The sequence below is a fragment of the Parasteatoda tepidariorum genome, chromosome X2, assembly GCF_043381705.1.
Source record: "Parasteatoda tepidariorum isolate YZ-2023 chromosome X2, CAS_Ptep_4.0, whole genome shotgun sequence".
NCBI lineage: Eukaryota > Metazoa > Arthropoda > Arachnida > Araneae > Theridiidae > Parasteatoda > Parasteatoda tepidariorum.
This window is the reverse complement of record NC_092215.1, coordinates 48,084,293-48,100,594: the sequence shown is the minus strand read 5'-3', so window position 1 is coordinate 48,100,594 and position 16,302 is coordinate 48,084,293. Positions and strand designations below refer to the sequence as shown.

The 16,302-nt window shown below is 27.2% G+C and overlaps 1 protein-coding gene across 1 annotated transcript in view; it reads right to left on the bottom strand.

The window, feature by feature from the left end:
* LOC107449511 (Equilibrative nucleoside transporter 2) overlaps positions 1 to 16,302 on the bottom strand; it is a 73,514-nt gene continuing 57,212 nt past the window's right edge. Inside the window, exons 9-15 of the mRNA XM_016065042.4 lie at positions 15,082 to 15,130; positions 12,055 to 12,152; positions 9,863 to 9,958; positions 9,036 to 9,144; positions 7,566 to 7,651; positions 4,808 to 5,004; positions 1 to 2,293 (exon numbers count right to left, since the gene is read on the bottom strand). Coding sequence (XP_015920528.1) covers positions 2,167 to 2,293; positions 4,808 to 5,004; positions 7,566 to 7,651; positions 9,036 to 9,144; positions 9,863 to 9,958; positions 12,055 to 12,152; positions 15,082 to 15,130 — 762 coding nt within the window. The 3' untranslated portion in view covers positions 1 to 2,166. The remainder of the gene's footprint in view (positions 2,294 to 4,807; positions 5,005 to 7,565; positions 7,652 to 9,035; positions 9,145 to 9,862; positions 9,959 to 12,054; positions 12,153 to 15,081; positions 15,131 to 16,302) is intronic.

Sequence of the window (16,302 nt, the reverse complement as noted above, 5' to 3'; positions counted from 1 at the left end):
GATAACAAAACCTTCAATTGCTTAACAGAAAGTTAAAATCAAAGATGGTGAATTGGAACATGACCAAACAAAGGGTAAAATTATTTTAGAAATGTCTATTAGGAATTAAAATCTAAAATGTATCAATGGTTGGCATATAGTAAAAAAACTATTTCAATATGTTAATTAAACTAAAAGTTAAAAACAAAGTATAAAATGTTACTGCACAATCAAGTTTAAGAAGGGAGAATGGATATTATTTCCCTTGTCATAGAGCTAGCCCTGTAAGGAAGCTTACAGATTTGACAAGAAACATTCAACATTTATTTTCACTTTTTCATACAGAGCAGTAGTAGAAATAAATTTTTTTAGGTACAAATAACATTTTTTAAAGCATATACATTGATCAATAGAGTCCTGTACAAAAAAAAAAGCAATCTATAGTGAAAGCTTTTTAGTTTAATTATCCCTACTTGCACATGTGCTATTACAGGGAATGAAGATAGAATAGATACTAAGCAGACTAAAATTTTTACTCTCCTCTATTAACAATCCCTGAAAAATATTAACTATTTTAATAATGTTAAAAAAATGTAGCATGAAGAACTTTTTGGTGACCAAAGGCTGTTTAAAGGTTTCAGTTTTTTCAGAACAATGTTTTAAAGGTGACAATGGGGTGAACCAGCATTTTTTTGCTGTTGCTTGATATTATAACACTTTCGTGTTACTAAGGCACGATAATCTAAGCATGTGTTTTAATATAATTTAATGATAATTTAAAATTCAACATTTTCAAAAATGAAGCTTAATTGACAACTGTTAATATATAGTTATAAATTGAGAGCTGGTAAGTAGAAATTTTGAGCCATGTACTATACTATTGAATATACCCAGTTTAATCAAAAGTTTTTGCATACTATGAAAAAAGCATAAGACAATGTAGATTAAAATAAGGAACTTTAATAATTAATAACTTAAAATATGAGCATCTCACTCAGAAAAATATATAATTAGATCTCCTGCAAAGAAACAATTCAATCCAATTTTGTTTAATTGTACAAAATGAAATTTGTGGAAAACTCCTTATTATTCAGAGTTCTCTGCCAAAATTTACAAAAACTATTTAGAAAATTGTTAGAAACTTTTTAAATTTTCAAGATAAACAAATCAAACTTTTTCATAAGTAGCCAAATACGATTTATAAATAAATTATGAGTATTTTTTTTAATATTTTCTGCGCATGAGCAGATGGAAGTAGTATTTTAATAGCTCATAATTTTAAGCGAATTGTACTCAAAATTTAAAATGATATTTTTGTTAACTAAAAATAGCTCCAAACATTTTGTTTAATTTTAAAGAATATTTTCACAGTTTAAGTAGAAAACTCAAGTCAAAAAAATTTCTTTACTTTTGAAGTAGAATAATGTTCTTTCTGATCAATTTTTTTTTAACCCAATAATAAACTACAGATTAATAAAAGTTTGATTTTACCTAAATGTATATTGATCGTCTGTCAGATAACACAGGTCCTTTCCATTGATTAATGGTAAATAAAGTAAAATAAGTATGCATACATGTAGACGTGTCAAGGAATTTTAAAGCTGGTTTATAGTTTTTTTAATTTTTTATACACTGTTTTTAGTTAAAAAAGCTAATATATATATATATCTTTATCAAATTTATTTAACTCCCAAGTAAAAGAATCCCAGAGGCTCAGCATAAATTGAGAAACTGTGCCTTAAAATATAGTTTTGTAAAATTTAAAGTAAATGAATAATCAACAGCAAATGCCTTAGTGTAATACAAATTGTACAATTATGGAAATGATGTTTATAAAGAGACAATGATAACAAAGGACGGCAAACATAAAAGATCTAAATGTAAATCAATAACAATCAAAATGAACCTTATCTTAAGTACATACTACTCAGAATACAGAATATATTGTCAAAATTAGACTTGTCTCATTATGCAGCTTGCATAAAAAGCAATAACAAAACTATGCAATAAGTCATATATAACACATACACAGCATCTGATTGTTTAAGATGCATATAATATAAATTTTTTATACAAAAACCTTCTGAACGCCGCTATTTTAAAATATAAAGCATGGATTTATGACACCAGTTCTTTCTTCGAGGAACATTTCAATTGATGTTTCAATATTTTTAATGAATTATCAGATCAAAATAAGTTCGTTTCAACAAACCAATTCACAAGGAAGGTAAAATTTACTCCACACATTATACCCACCACTAAAAATAAAGCAGCCATCATCCCAGCTATTGGAGCATGTTCAGCACTGACACATCTAAAACAGTTATAAAAAAGAAAATGTTTTCAGGATAGAAGATTAATATTTTGGACATAAAAAAGTTTTAAAAAAACTGACTCAACACCTTGAAATATTAATTACTTTTTTTGTTTATTCACAATCTACCAATTTTATCAATTTTTTTACATATTTCATTTTACATTTCTGAATTGCCTACTTCACTAATAACCATGTTTTTCCCCAGCTATAATACACCCTAACTATTTAGAATCAAAACATTTCACTACTAAAAGAATATGGTGCATAAAATAACTTTCATCTATTGTCAGTAAAATTGGTCTCATTAGTGGTTTAAACATTAATATAAATTAAATTATTAAATAGCTATAAACACTATTTGAATTTAAGATAAATATTTCCAGATAAAAATAACTTTTTTAAAAGCCTATCAGAATTGACATGCTTTTGAATTGCTATTTAAAATTTATGAATAAATCTAAATTTAATGAGTAAATAAAGCACAAGTCAAAGATTTCATTGGTTCATTAATTATGGATGATACAGCAAAAGAACAGAACATGCCTCAGCAGAAGTCTCAATCATATTTCGTCTAAGGTAAAATAGTTTAGTTTCACTTCTCAGTAAAAATACAGCATTTTCTCAAAGGGCATTTCTAGTTACGGGTATAATTGACTCACTTAATAACTTAACATTAACTTAATATTCGGTAGATAAACCGCCTAATATTAAATAATACCAATTTGTTAATTCTTCGATATATACTAATGAGAATGTACATTTTAAAAGTTTGAAATAAACGAGTTCAGAATCAAAGATTGAAATTGCACAACTTAAATTGAATAATGCCAGTAAAATAAGTGTTTACCTACTTTAATACTACTTCCTAGTTAATACATTTTAATAAATGAATATCACTACCATTGATATTCAATAATGTTTTCACAAAATATTTTAAGATACAAAAACAAACAAAAAATATCTGGCATGTATATTTAATCAACAATATTAAACAGGGGTGATTGTGGTTTCATAAAAAATATTAAAATTTTAGCAGAAAAAAAGTATGTAGGAGGCATATATATTAATCAGGGTGCATAGCCATTTTCAACAAAAAATAAACACCCTTTAAGCACTCAAAAAATATTTTAAGTACTCCTTATTAAAAAAATATATAAGACGCGCACACTAATAAAAACCTAATCGTTGAAAATCATACATGCATACAGGTATGCAAGAATCGTCAGCCAAAGACATGTGTGCCCTTATCCGCAACTGAGGAACTCCGTTAATGATGGGTGTATTTTGATAAGCTTTGGTAACATAAATTCTAATTCATTGTAAATAATAGTTTTAGGCTTAAATTTAAAATATTTTTATTTTTTTCATAGTATGTAATATTGCAAGTTGAATGAGGACTTCTCTACTGGCATTATTCAACATTCATTGATTACACAGCAAATCTAGGACCTTCAGTAGAAAAGAAATGGTGCATTTTTATAGAGATGAGACTTTTTTTAAATTATTTGAATTTTAAAACATTTATTTATGAAATGCTTAAAATCCGTGTTTTATACTTTATAAAATTTTTAATTCAAAAAATAGATGTTTAACACTTAGATAGGGAATAGTTTTAGCTTTTTGATGCTAAAAAAATTGGCAGATCACATGAATGATATTATTTGGTAAAATAGAGTCAATTTTACAGTAATTGTTTTTTAATTTTAATTTTACTACTTAAAATTCAAAGTAATTTAATTGACCTCTTAAATTATGTACTTTTTTAAGTTTTTTAACATTATAATTATGCTAAGATCCTGTATCCGGTCACATCGTTAAGAGCATTCAGCTTAAGATTAATAGAAACCATTGTGTCTGAGAAGTATAAGCAGTAGGTGCGCAATACAGATCACATATGCACCATCATGCCCTTGGTCCCAAAATTGTAGAGCCTTAATCTTCATGACTCCTCTAGCTTACAACTTGCTGTTGCAGATATTTTTTTGTTAATAATTGCTTGTTTTTTACTTCAATTTATTTATGTTTACCAATTCTTTTTAGCACATTTCAAAATAAATAAATAAATAAAAAATTAATTTTAATAGCTTGAATAGTATGTTTAATTTTTCATTAATGAAACTTAACTCATGTGAATTGCATAAATTTGTTTGCAACTGCAATAATAGAGAATGGAAAAAAAGGAAAGTTTGAACCCTTTAAATATTCCACCAAATAAAAGGAAATTTTTGATAAATGAGCATATGTATTTAGACATCTCTGTACGCATTCAAAAAATAAAATTCTTGTAAATCAGTAATCCTGATGGTAGAGAACATTTAAATTTTTCTAATAACAAAAACCAGTCACAAAAACTACTAAAATACTCATATAAAAGAATATACAGGATTAATCATCCACAGAAATTTAACAGATATTTAATAAAGAAAAGAATCCTGTATCACAGTGAAAAGTAATATAATATTCTTATTCAATAACATAAATAGCAAACAAATTCAAATAAAAACATCATACCCTGGTGCATACATCATGGCAAGACTACTGTAGTAACCACTACTTAATCCTAAAGCTACTCCCATTCCTACATATGCCCAATCATTGTTGATTAGCACAGGAAGAACTCTTCGTCCTGGTTTATAGTTACAAAGCATAAAATATGGTATCATCAAAAGTCTTAAGATGACTGGTATCCACAAAAATCTAGGTCCAGGCTGAAAATATATCTCTTAATTAATTGGATTTGAGAGCAACATATAAATTAAGAATAAACAAATATGATTTGTAATCATTCACTTAATGTTTGCATTCAACTGAAAAAAGGAAGAAAAAAACTTCAAAAAAGGAGAAACAAGATTTTTATTAACAATTTTACAACAGTAGAAATAAGACAAATGAAAAAATTATTAAAAACACTTTCCTAACATCAAAAACGCACCACTTATAAAGGCCAAAGCATATTCGTAATTAGATTTGCATAAATATTATTCTCAAAACGAAAGCCTTTTTTGAACAATGGGTAATTTTCATTTTTGTTAATTTTGAAATGCAAGACCTTTACGTCTAATGAGTACTGTAAACTTAGTGGTTCGACTATTGTCTTAAGTCCTCCGAATACAGCAGAAATAAACTAGGCGTTAAATAAGATAAATATAATTTAAATCAACATGAAAACGAGAATAACTCCATTTTTAACTTAACAAGTGGAGTTGGCCTACTTTTCAAATCAGGCCTTCAAATACTACTTTATAGATTCAATATTAGCAAACTTAACATAAGTTTTTTATTAACATTAATAGATTTGTAACATTAAAATGCCAAAATTTTTTGGATCTACATAATCTTACTTTATAATATATAATTATTAATTACATTTCCATTATCCTCACAAAATTTGCCTTTGACGAACAAGAAACTGTTTTGCACTATTCATTATATATTTGGGGCTGCCAACAGCAGACAATCGAAAATTAAAACTTTCAGAATTTTCGATAATTTTACCAACATTTTAAAAACATCTCTATGAAAGATCTGATACAAAGTAGCTTTCAATATAAATTTTTGACATTGAGGTCACATGACAATCATGAAATTTAAAATCAAATTTATCAAACACATCATACATAAAAACATAAAATTTGTTATCACTAGAGGAAATTTTCCCAGAAAACGTACAAGGCCAGCAGCCTTGCATATTATGCACATGAGCTATATAATAACAGTATCTGTTCAATCTTATTGTAAAATACAACAAACTGCATGGATATAATACTTAGAGAATTACACATTGTAAGAGCATAGACAAGGAGGGGATATGACTGGTACTTGCTCTTTTTCCCAAAATGTAAAGGAACAAAAAAAAATTTATCTAAATGATATGTATCAGAAAATAAATCACAACAGATTTTATAAGAATTTTATCTTTTTACTTGAAAATAAGACGTTTTTTTTAAAAAAAAATTATGTTAAGTAACTTTTTGCTATTTTCTCATTACATAACTCAAGAATCAGAAATTTCAATTTCTATATGAAATTTAATAGAAAACGGAAAGGAAATATTGCATCAAACAGGTGATGTTTGTCAATGTTTACAGTTTAAAATTGGTTCTGCATTTCTGCCAGCTGTTCCTCTTCATTACTTTGCTGAAACTGCACTTTGTTCAGCAAGAACCAATAAAAGTAAACAAATATTTACTCATACCCTCCAACTTATGGGGATTTTGAAAATAATTCTTTCTAGTGGTAGCGAACCAAAGTAGAAATTTTTAAAACAAATGGATCGCTCATAAAACTTTTATCAGAACTTAAGAATCTAGCCCTATGGCCTGCACTTTTATAAGTAATAGTGGACAAGTTACGCTAAAATTAATTTTTTTAAAATATTAAGACATTAATTTTGCTACCATCTGAAAAGAAGATTTCTGAAACTACGGAAATTCCGTAGCAGTTGGAGGGTATGTTTACTGTTTAACATTACCTATAATACTTTTGATCATTCAATGGTCAGTTCACAATTCTTTTTTTATTGACCGTTTTCCATTGTTTGTCGTAACTTATGCATCAATCAGCAAAAGGAATGCTAGGTTTTTTGCTTTTTTTTCTAGAGTTCTAGCTAAGCACAGAATAAATTTTAATTAATACATTTTATCAAAATTAGTCTGCTTTTTCTTAATTTTACAATTCCAAATGCAGGAATTCAGAATCTGTGATATCGTTGATAGGTAAGGAGTAATTGTTCACATCTAATCATAATCTTTCGTTACAAATGAAGTAGAATACGTAAAATTAAAATGGCATCACAATTTTCACAGATCGAATAAGAGCCTTACAACCTCACATTTTATTAAAAGATAATAGCTTCAAATGAGGGAAAAAATTCTACCTTTAAAGTAAATGATTTTATAAAGGTTTTTCTGCTACTAATTTTAATACATAACCATCTTGCATTATTAGCACCATTTTTTACCAAATTATTCGCTTTATTTAGCAATTATTTACTGCAAGACACAAAAGTCAATTTTTTGTCATTTGGATAGTACTGATTAAACGCAAAATATCAAATTTTCATCATGCAGAAGAATCTGTGTTAAACTTTGTTTTTGAATAAATCCTTGACAACAACTGAATTCTTAATTTTTTTGGAAAAAAAATCTTTTTATCATTATGTAGGTCACAGATCATAATTAACTTTCAAAAACTGATTAGACTTTTATAACAAATCTTTTATAACAAATTCTTAATTGAAACTTTTAAGAAAGATAAATAAAATGCTTACCCATTTCACCCAATTGGGTAGTAAACTGCCCATCATGGCAAAAAAGTTGAAACACAAGTAACACGTGACTGGAGTAAAATAGGTTTCTAAAAAAAGTGTAATTAATATTATTTAAAATATAACCTAACACAGTAGCTTAAAAAAGTAGGAAACCAGCAGATAAACATGCTTTGGAAATTATGAAGATACAAAAATAAAACTAGTGTAGTGAAATGTTACATTAATTCAATGTAATGTTTTTAACTAATTTTCTTTTAAAATGAAATTTAAATGACTTATCATAAAGCATATTTCCAAAGTTAAAATTTGCTCATTCAGCATTTTTTGCTATTTTTAATTCTGACAATTTTTGTATTTTTTTCAGGGGAAAAATACTAGTTTTTTTTTCTGAAAGCATCAATTCTCTGAAAATATGAACTGCAATATTGCACTTGATTCTCAGAGCAATGTGCATAAATTTAATAATTTGATTTTAAAAAAATTATCTTAATATAGCTTAGCTAGAATTAAGCGGAAGAGCACTCAGTAACATAGTTTTTCTATGATAATCCAATGCCCAGAACTTTGTTGCATTGAAATTCTAATTTTCTTTCAATTTTAAGTAGATAAAACAATTTTAAAAATGCAAAAACTAAATTTTTTAAATTTAAGACTGCCCAAGTGGTACATAAGTGTTCGTAAATATGGTATATTTATGTTAGAGAGAGAAACTGAAGACATGGCAAATATGAAAACATAACAATTTTCATAGACTCTTGTAGTGTCACTTCAATGATTAGTAATTAGCTTAAAATTTTTAATTAAAATTTCAAATTTTAAGGATTTTTTAAAAATTTTGTTATCCTACATTAGCATATAAACAAGGAAATAATTTAAAATTAATATATCACTTGTGTTCAATAAATATGATTTCTTTTTTTCAGAACAAAATATCAAAGCTGGAAAAAACAGTAAAAATTTAAATTGCAAGCAATCTAATTTATTACAAAGATAATTTTAAGAAAAGAGGGGGGAAAATTCTGCAACATGCAATGACTAAAATTACATTTTTGGAAACACCTATACACACACATTAAGTTTTAAATGTATAGATATATTTTTAACTACTTTTTTTTTTGTTGCTATAAGCACTCAAAAAACTTAAGAGTTAATATGACTTGGAGATGCAACAGCTGTAAGATTTATTAGTTCTTTCATGTAGACTAAGTAATTTCCTGATTAATTTAAATAAAATCTCTATAACTCTATAGTTTAATTCATTTATTAGAATTTGAAAAAAGTTTTTAGACAAAGAATTAATTATTATATTTTAAATGTTAGAGATTGTAGAGATGTTATTATATTTTTAATGTTAGCAACCTTTTGTGATACTTATTACACTGTGCCAGTTATGTTACATTTTAACAATATGAAAGATATATTTTATAAGCCTATTATTTTATATAAATTAAATGAGAGGAAAATACATACCTGAAATAGGAAAATTAACATCAAGTTGCTTTATTTCAGCATGTATTGCCGGAAATATTGTAAGAGTTACAAAGAAAACCATGAATACATTAAAACACTGGGGCCAGGTCTGAAATGAAAGGGAACATATAAAGCTAAATGTTGCTACAGAGTGCTACAGTAATATGAAAATCTTAAAGGACAGTGATAGTGCAAACAAGTATAACTTAAAGTCAGTATTTTCACATGAGTACATACTTGTAGATAATGGGATTTTAAAGATGTGTTTGACACATAAATCTTTAGCATCCCATTTTGCACGAATAAAAGATTTTCAGAATCCCTCTCAAGCTAAATGAAATCAAATTTATAAAATTTAGGACCCACACATACACGCACACTAACATTTAAACTAAGAAAAAACAAAAGGAAAAAACAAACACATTGATTAAAACTAATATATCACTATTGAGAAAAAAAATTAAAAACAAGAGAACATGTTCATGGCTGGAAGAAATTGAAAGGAGATGATAAGAAACAGCTTGAACTACCATGCTTCAATCAGACCAGTTTTGAAGTTTTCAATCTTGCCTTCTTCAATAGTGATTTATGAAAAGTTAATTATATTTTGTTTAAAAAGGAAAAATTTGATTATTTACTTTAACTTTAATTTAATAAAGACCATTTGACGGATTACATTCAAATACTGTAATTTGCCATTTGAAATTACATTACAAGAATACACTAATAATATTTAAATATACCAACTCTAAATGTTTCCATAGATTTAAACTAACTTTATAATTTTATTAAAACAAAAAAAGGTTTCAATAGAAAACAACACTTACTTTGCAAAATATTTTCCAATAAGGAGGTCTACCAGAATTAGTTCTGCTCTCAGATACAGCCTTTTGAGATAGTCTATCATGATATCTATAGAATTTCTATCAAACAAACAAAAAATATGTAAAATACCAATGTGATGGTTGTAATAAGAATGTAAAATTTTATTGAAACAAATATTCAGCAATTTTTGCTTATGGTATTCAGAAGTTTCTTTAACAAAATCTGTTTTGGCGAATTTACGACATGGAAATAATTAGCAGTTAAAAATTTAAGACTCTCAGCATATTTGTTTGTTAGGTAAAAGAATTGCTAGCCTTGAAAGTTGTGTAGAAGTACTTCATTAGATGTAAATATGTTAACTATATAGCAAAGATTTAATTATTTAGTTTTAAAATTTAAATAAAGTAAAACTATGGAGGTGGCTTAAAATACACATTGATTAGGAGTCAACTTCCACAATACAATACACATTCCACGAACATCATTTTAACAAATCTGGACCTTATTTTTACACCATTATTTTAAATATGGTTGAGAGGAGTTTAGAATTACCAAAATCTACAAGAAGAAAAGCAACCTATAAAATTGAAGAGTGGAAAAGAGTTGAAATTCTGAGAAAAACCAGTTCAAAAATTGGCGTTAACAACTACGCACCATCAAGTAAGGAGGAATTACATTAGACAAATGATGTAGTAAAATTCTGTTCAAAACATAGATAAAAATTTTAACCTGAATTATTTTTATTTAACCCTGAAGATTCCAATCAATTAAATATTAAGGATTCAACTGACTGTTTAATGCAAAAGCTGAGAAATATTTTCAAGATAAAGTAAGTAACATGGAATTACTTAACCCCTTAACTGCCGTGGGCGTATATATACGTCGCGGCCAGACGATGCGTTAACTGCCGCAGGCGTATATATACGCTTTCGCGAAGTACGATGCTTTGCATTGTGCTGCTATAAATAGAACTACAACCCCTACTTCAGAATGCAGTAAAATTACCTTGAAAGGGTTTGTTTTGCAAATGTATTACTAATTTTGGAGGAGGGGGAATGGGAAAAGGATGTTATGGAAAAGTGATATCATATTATTCATTTCTTGTCTCTTTTTGAGTAAGGTCGGGTTTATTCTTTTTTCTCTTCCGTTTCCCGTGTGTATTTGGTGCTTTTTATTCTTTCCATCAACCTCTTCAAATGCATCGCGAAAATGTGCTGTTTGTTCAAGAAAAAAATTCATCGTGAATCCCGCTATCAGTGCAATGAATGTGATGCTGGATTATGTGTCCAACCATGTTTCAGTATTTATCATACAACAGCTAAGTTTTAACATCTTTTATATTGTATTTTTATAATTTAATTTAAATTTTGTATTTTCTTTCTTTCCTTTTTCTTGTCTTGTAAAAGTAAACTGTTCTAAAATTGCAACGCGTGCATCTTTTTCCCCTCACTGAAACACCGCGTAAGAAAGTGCATTTGAGCGAAAAACGGTGGCACTGGGGTGTGAATCACGTAAATTTTACTCGGCAGTTAAGGGGTTAAAGCATATAAGGGAACACAGAAATTGGCAACGAATGGGCGCAATTAAGCCGCTGTAGACTAAATTTATTTAAAGTCAAAATGTATTGACTTCAGTTCAACTTAATGAAAACCAACCTCTTTTGGCTGCTAATCAACAGTAGATGGGTAAAAAAATATTAAAAGAGATCAGGCTTTCCAGGTAAAAATCTCAAAATTTCCAAGTCAGAGTGTTTTTTTCCCCTCATAAAGTGTAGGATGGGTACAAGAAAACTGTCAATATTGTAAAATACTTTATTTAAAATGTTATTTTATTTCATATATAATCTTGAAAAAATAATTTTAACAATTTGGCAAGATTATGCTCTTTATTTTTTAATGTTTTGGTACAACATTTCTTTTTAAAAAATTAAGACATTTGGAGAAAATAATATGTTTAGCTTGTAAAAGAATTTGTTTTTATTAAACAAAAAATTTTTTTTTAAAATTTACTTTAAATAGTATTTGCACAAAGTGTACCAAACGGCAGATGCAGAATGACCAAAAAAACCTTGAATAAATATTGTTTAACATATTTTCCTTCAGCAAAAGAAAACCATTCCAAATAAATAATACATTTTTATATTTACAGTGGCAGGGTGTAAAATGAAATTATGTAAATTATAAAATTTACTTACTATTAATGGAAGAGCAAAATATGTATCAACACAGGCTAACAAGACAAAGAGAGCAGTAATGAAATAATAAATTGCAGCAGTTCTTAGATTAGGAGATGCTAGAATGAAAAAAATAGGCATTATTAAATTACAGAAGAAGCAAACATGTATAACTTACAATTAGAAGAAAACCATCAATAATAGCAAACTAACAAGAATATCAAATTATCTTAATACAGTACAAAGTCCTGTATGCAGACGTTTGTTTACCAGAGGGGTCTATTTTTCGGACACATCTTAAAATATATTATTGTTTTTTACCTTTATGATCAGTTGGAAAAAAAAAGGGATGAAAATCTGCCTTCCCACGTTATGATTTTTACTAAAGTTCCATTTTTTTTTTAATTTGAGTTCAGTTACTATATGATAAAAAAATTTTGGATATCACATAAACGAAAGCCGAAGTTTTTCAAACTCGGATACATTTTATTACAGCGAGAGAAAAAACATATTAGATTGAAATAGTATGTCAAAAAAGAAATAGAAATATTAAAACATATGTGGAAATCCTAAACCGTTGAAAATGCTATCGTGAAAAACACATTGACAATTAACTAGTCATAAATCAAAACTTGACTTCATCAAATGAGTAATTTAAAAATTTCTGAACAAAACAATGCAGCATTAAAAAAATCGAAAACCAGGAGGGCTCACAAAGGAATTGATGCTAATGGACAGTGTCAAAAAATAATTTAATTAAATGCTTTAATGGGAATTTGTAGCATGTTATTTTGATGTATTAAATATCTAGATTTTAAAAACCAGCTGGAAATCTGAAACAAAAGCTGCCAAAATTGCGATTGGCAAACCAAATGAATTAATATGTTGTTGATTGAAATTGACACAAATTATCGTTTATTTGTAAGTTTTTAATGAATGAGGATGTTTTGATGTTTACTTTATAGACCTATTACCTAGAGAAATCTATTTTACAGACTTGGCAAAGACCCGTCGATTCTCAATATGAAACTTTGAACTGTATAGGCCTGCATAAGCATGGCTTGGCAATTATATATATTCATTTCCTTCATTACAAAATGAGCGATTCAAGATCCAATCACTTGTACAAAAAATCTGGTTCCTATGTCTACATGAGAACACAATTACTTTCCTGCCTAGCTTTCATGGGTTGTATTCTCAACTCTCCATAATTTTTAGTTCCGATCCATATTCAAGTGACTTACCATGTTTTAAAGATCAACTTCACCGATTGAAAATTGTCTAAAAAAGACCAATACTGTGAGCAATTCACATGGAGATGTGCTTTCTTTTACCCTAATCTTTAATAAACAGTGTCATTGATTTTTCGAATTAGTTTTGAAATACTTCACTTGTATTACTTTCTTTTGCAAATGGTGGGTAAATAATGATTTTTTAATGGTTTTTTAACTGAGAATGGAGATTATGTTATCTATCTCAAAAGTCACACTATTTTCACATGTTAATTAAAAGCCTTAGATAATAAGGGTGTAGCCAACAAAAAATTAAGAAAAAAGGCCTATTGGGCGATTCTTTCGTTACGTGTGTTACTTTTACATGACATATTTCAACTTTAACACTTATTATAATAAACTTGTTAGATATTTTTTATGTTTTTCTTAANACACACATAACAGTAACGCGCGTAACTTTTCGTTACGTGTGTTACCTTGAATAAAATTAATTATAAAATTTTAACTATTGGCAGTTTTAATTCGAGAATTTTTTCCGTTGCATATCTTGCCTTCTTAATTTATAAAACAAAAAATTTTTAAATTTTCTTTTTTACTAAAGTTTTTACAGAAAAAAATGCAAAATTATGTTACGTGTGTTACTGGGAAATTAGACTATCTTGATTAATCGACTTTCAAACAAGCAAAAAAATTTAGGCCAAATTAAAAAAATACATTAAACAATGATAAAAGAGTAAAATAGTTATATTTATTACTAAAAACTATTTTATTGCTCTTTAATATTTTAAGAACTCCATTGGAATATAACATAACAAAGAAGAGAACTCCTGTTAAAATTCATAGTGTTCCACCTTTTGTTAGAATTCACATAAATATTTTTTGTAATTCAAAAAACTATCTTAACTATTAAAAAATGTACATCTTCTAGATTCCGAAATTGTGTCATTTTTGATTTTACGACAATTTTGAAAATTTAGTCACTCAGGACCACTTTTCGTGGAATCGCCCTATTACAGACATATTTAAAGAAAGATTCCATATAAATAATTATATATATATATATATAAAATAAAAAATTGAGTAATAAGGAAAACTGTGACTTTCAGTGTTAAATAAGGCAAACATTTTTTTTCCTTGTGTTATTCTCACTTTGTTTTAATTTTTCTTTAAATTTATAATATATAGGTAGCTATTATTTTCACTTCATCAGTGTTTTGAAGAAAAAAAGCCTTAATTCTGATATATTTGTTTTTACTAGTTTAACAGAGCTTTTTTGGCATTTAAGTATGCAGAATTTTAATCAAGTCAAAAATTTCTAATTCCCTTACATTTTTAATTATAACTTTCAGAGTACATAATTTAAAAAAAAGATGGATCACACATCCCAAATGGTCAAACATTCCATATTTTAAACTAAACGAAAGTTTTTAACTACACATTTTTCTTCATCTTATTCAAAGAATAAATTATATCTTTCACATGTTAACTATCTATTACAGTTTTGGGAAGCAATATATTCTGAGTAACACAAGGGTTTTGTTATAGATAAGAAATCATCTTGACTTTGGATAAGTTGGAATAAGGAATAGATATATTCAATGTTAAATATAAAGTTAAATTCACAAGTGTGAAATTGTATAAATAAAAGTGAGATTTATATAAAAAAAATTAACTCTTTGAAACACAACTGATAAAAAATACAGACAAAAACTTGCCTAGTAAAAGATTAAAAATTGAAATCAATACATTTCCAATCTACACAAAATCGCAAGAAAAAGTAAGTACTTTAATGTATTTGAAAACGAGTTGTACTTACCAGCAATTGATAGAATAAGAATTAATGAAGCAAAAGTACCACTTGTGTTCTAAAAAGAAATAATTAAATTTGTTAAATTATTATAAGGACATGTACAGATTTTCAGTAAATAAATTTATATTAGAAGTTTCAATAAAACATAAAATTTCAAATAAATTACAAGTGGCAATGAATAAAACTACAAAACTACCATAAAAAATGAGGGGCAAAAGAAATACTTTTATAGGGTAAAACAAAATGAATATTCAAAATTCAAAGATTAACTACGCATAATGTAAGTAATATATTTATTCAATAAATGAAAACAGAGTATTATCATATTTATTCACTAGACCTTTAATGAAATCAGAGTTTATCAAAGCAGGTCCAGTCCAGAAAAACCAAGTGGGATTTTACAGATTGGACTTACTTGAAAACCACACAGGGTTCACCAAGGTGAGCCCAAACCAAAAAAACCCAGAGACTTTTTTCAGATTGGAGCCTATTTGAAAAATCCCAATTTTATACCCACAGAGTGAGTTTTTTGTGACATTATTTTCATTCTCATTTAATTAGTTTAGAAGTTCAATTTTTTACTTAACATAAATGAACTAAATACAAGATAAAAATACATGAATAGAAAAAAAATGTACAACTAAATTATAATACATTACTTATCTATAAATCAAATGAAGTGTAATATGCATACACATTACGTTTAATGTAGCTGACTGGACTGTATAGCGGTCAGGAAACTGACCTCACATCAGAAAGGTTTGGGGTTCGAATCCCACACAATGCATGGATGTTCTTTCATTTTTTGTACTACTGATACCTGAATGACAAGTGTAAAATTGGGAAAAAGAACACTTATTGCTTAGTTTATTTGTATTGTAAACCCTTAAGGGTTTGTTAAAATTCATCAATGGATATGTATTAAATGTAACCAATATTTCAAAATGTGTGTGATGTATGTTATTTTTAGACAAAGAATAAGGAAATGAACTTTTCAGTTAAAAAATATCTTTAATGAATATATAAAAAGATTAGACCAAAAAATACCCATTTCCCTTTAAAATAACTATTATAGACTGTACCTGTTTTCCTCTACTGTACTTTTTGCAAAATAATATGTTTAAAAGTGGAGTTTAGAATATTGAAATCATAATATTGCAGAAAATTATAAATTAGAAAATCAGTTGAACTGGCAAAACATCTAATTACTTAATAATTCACTGCTTC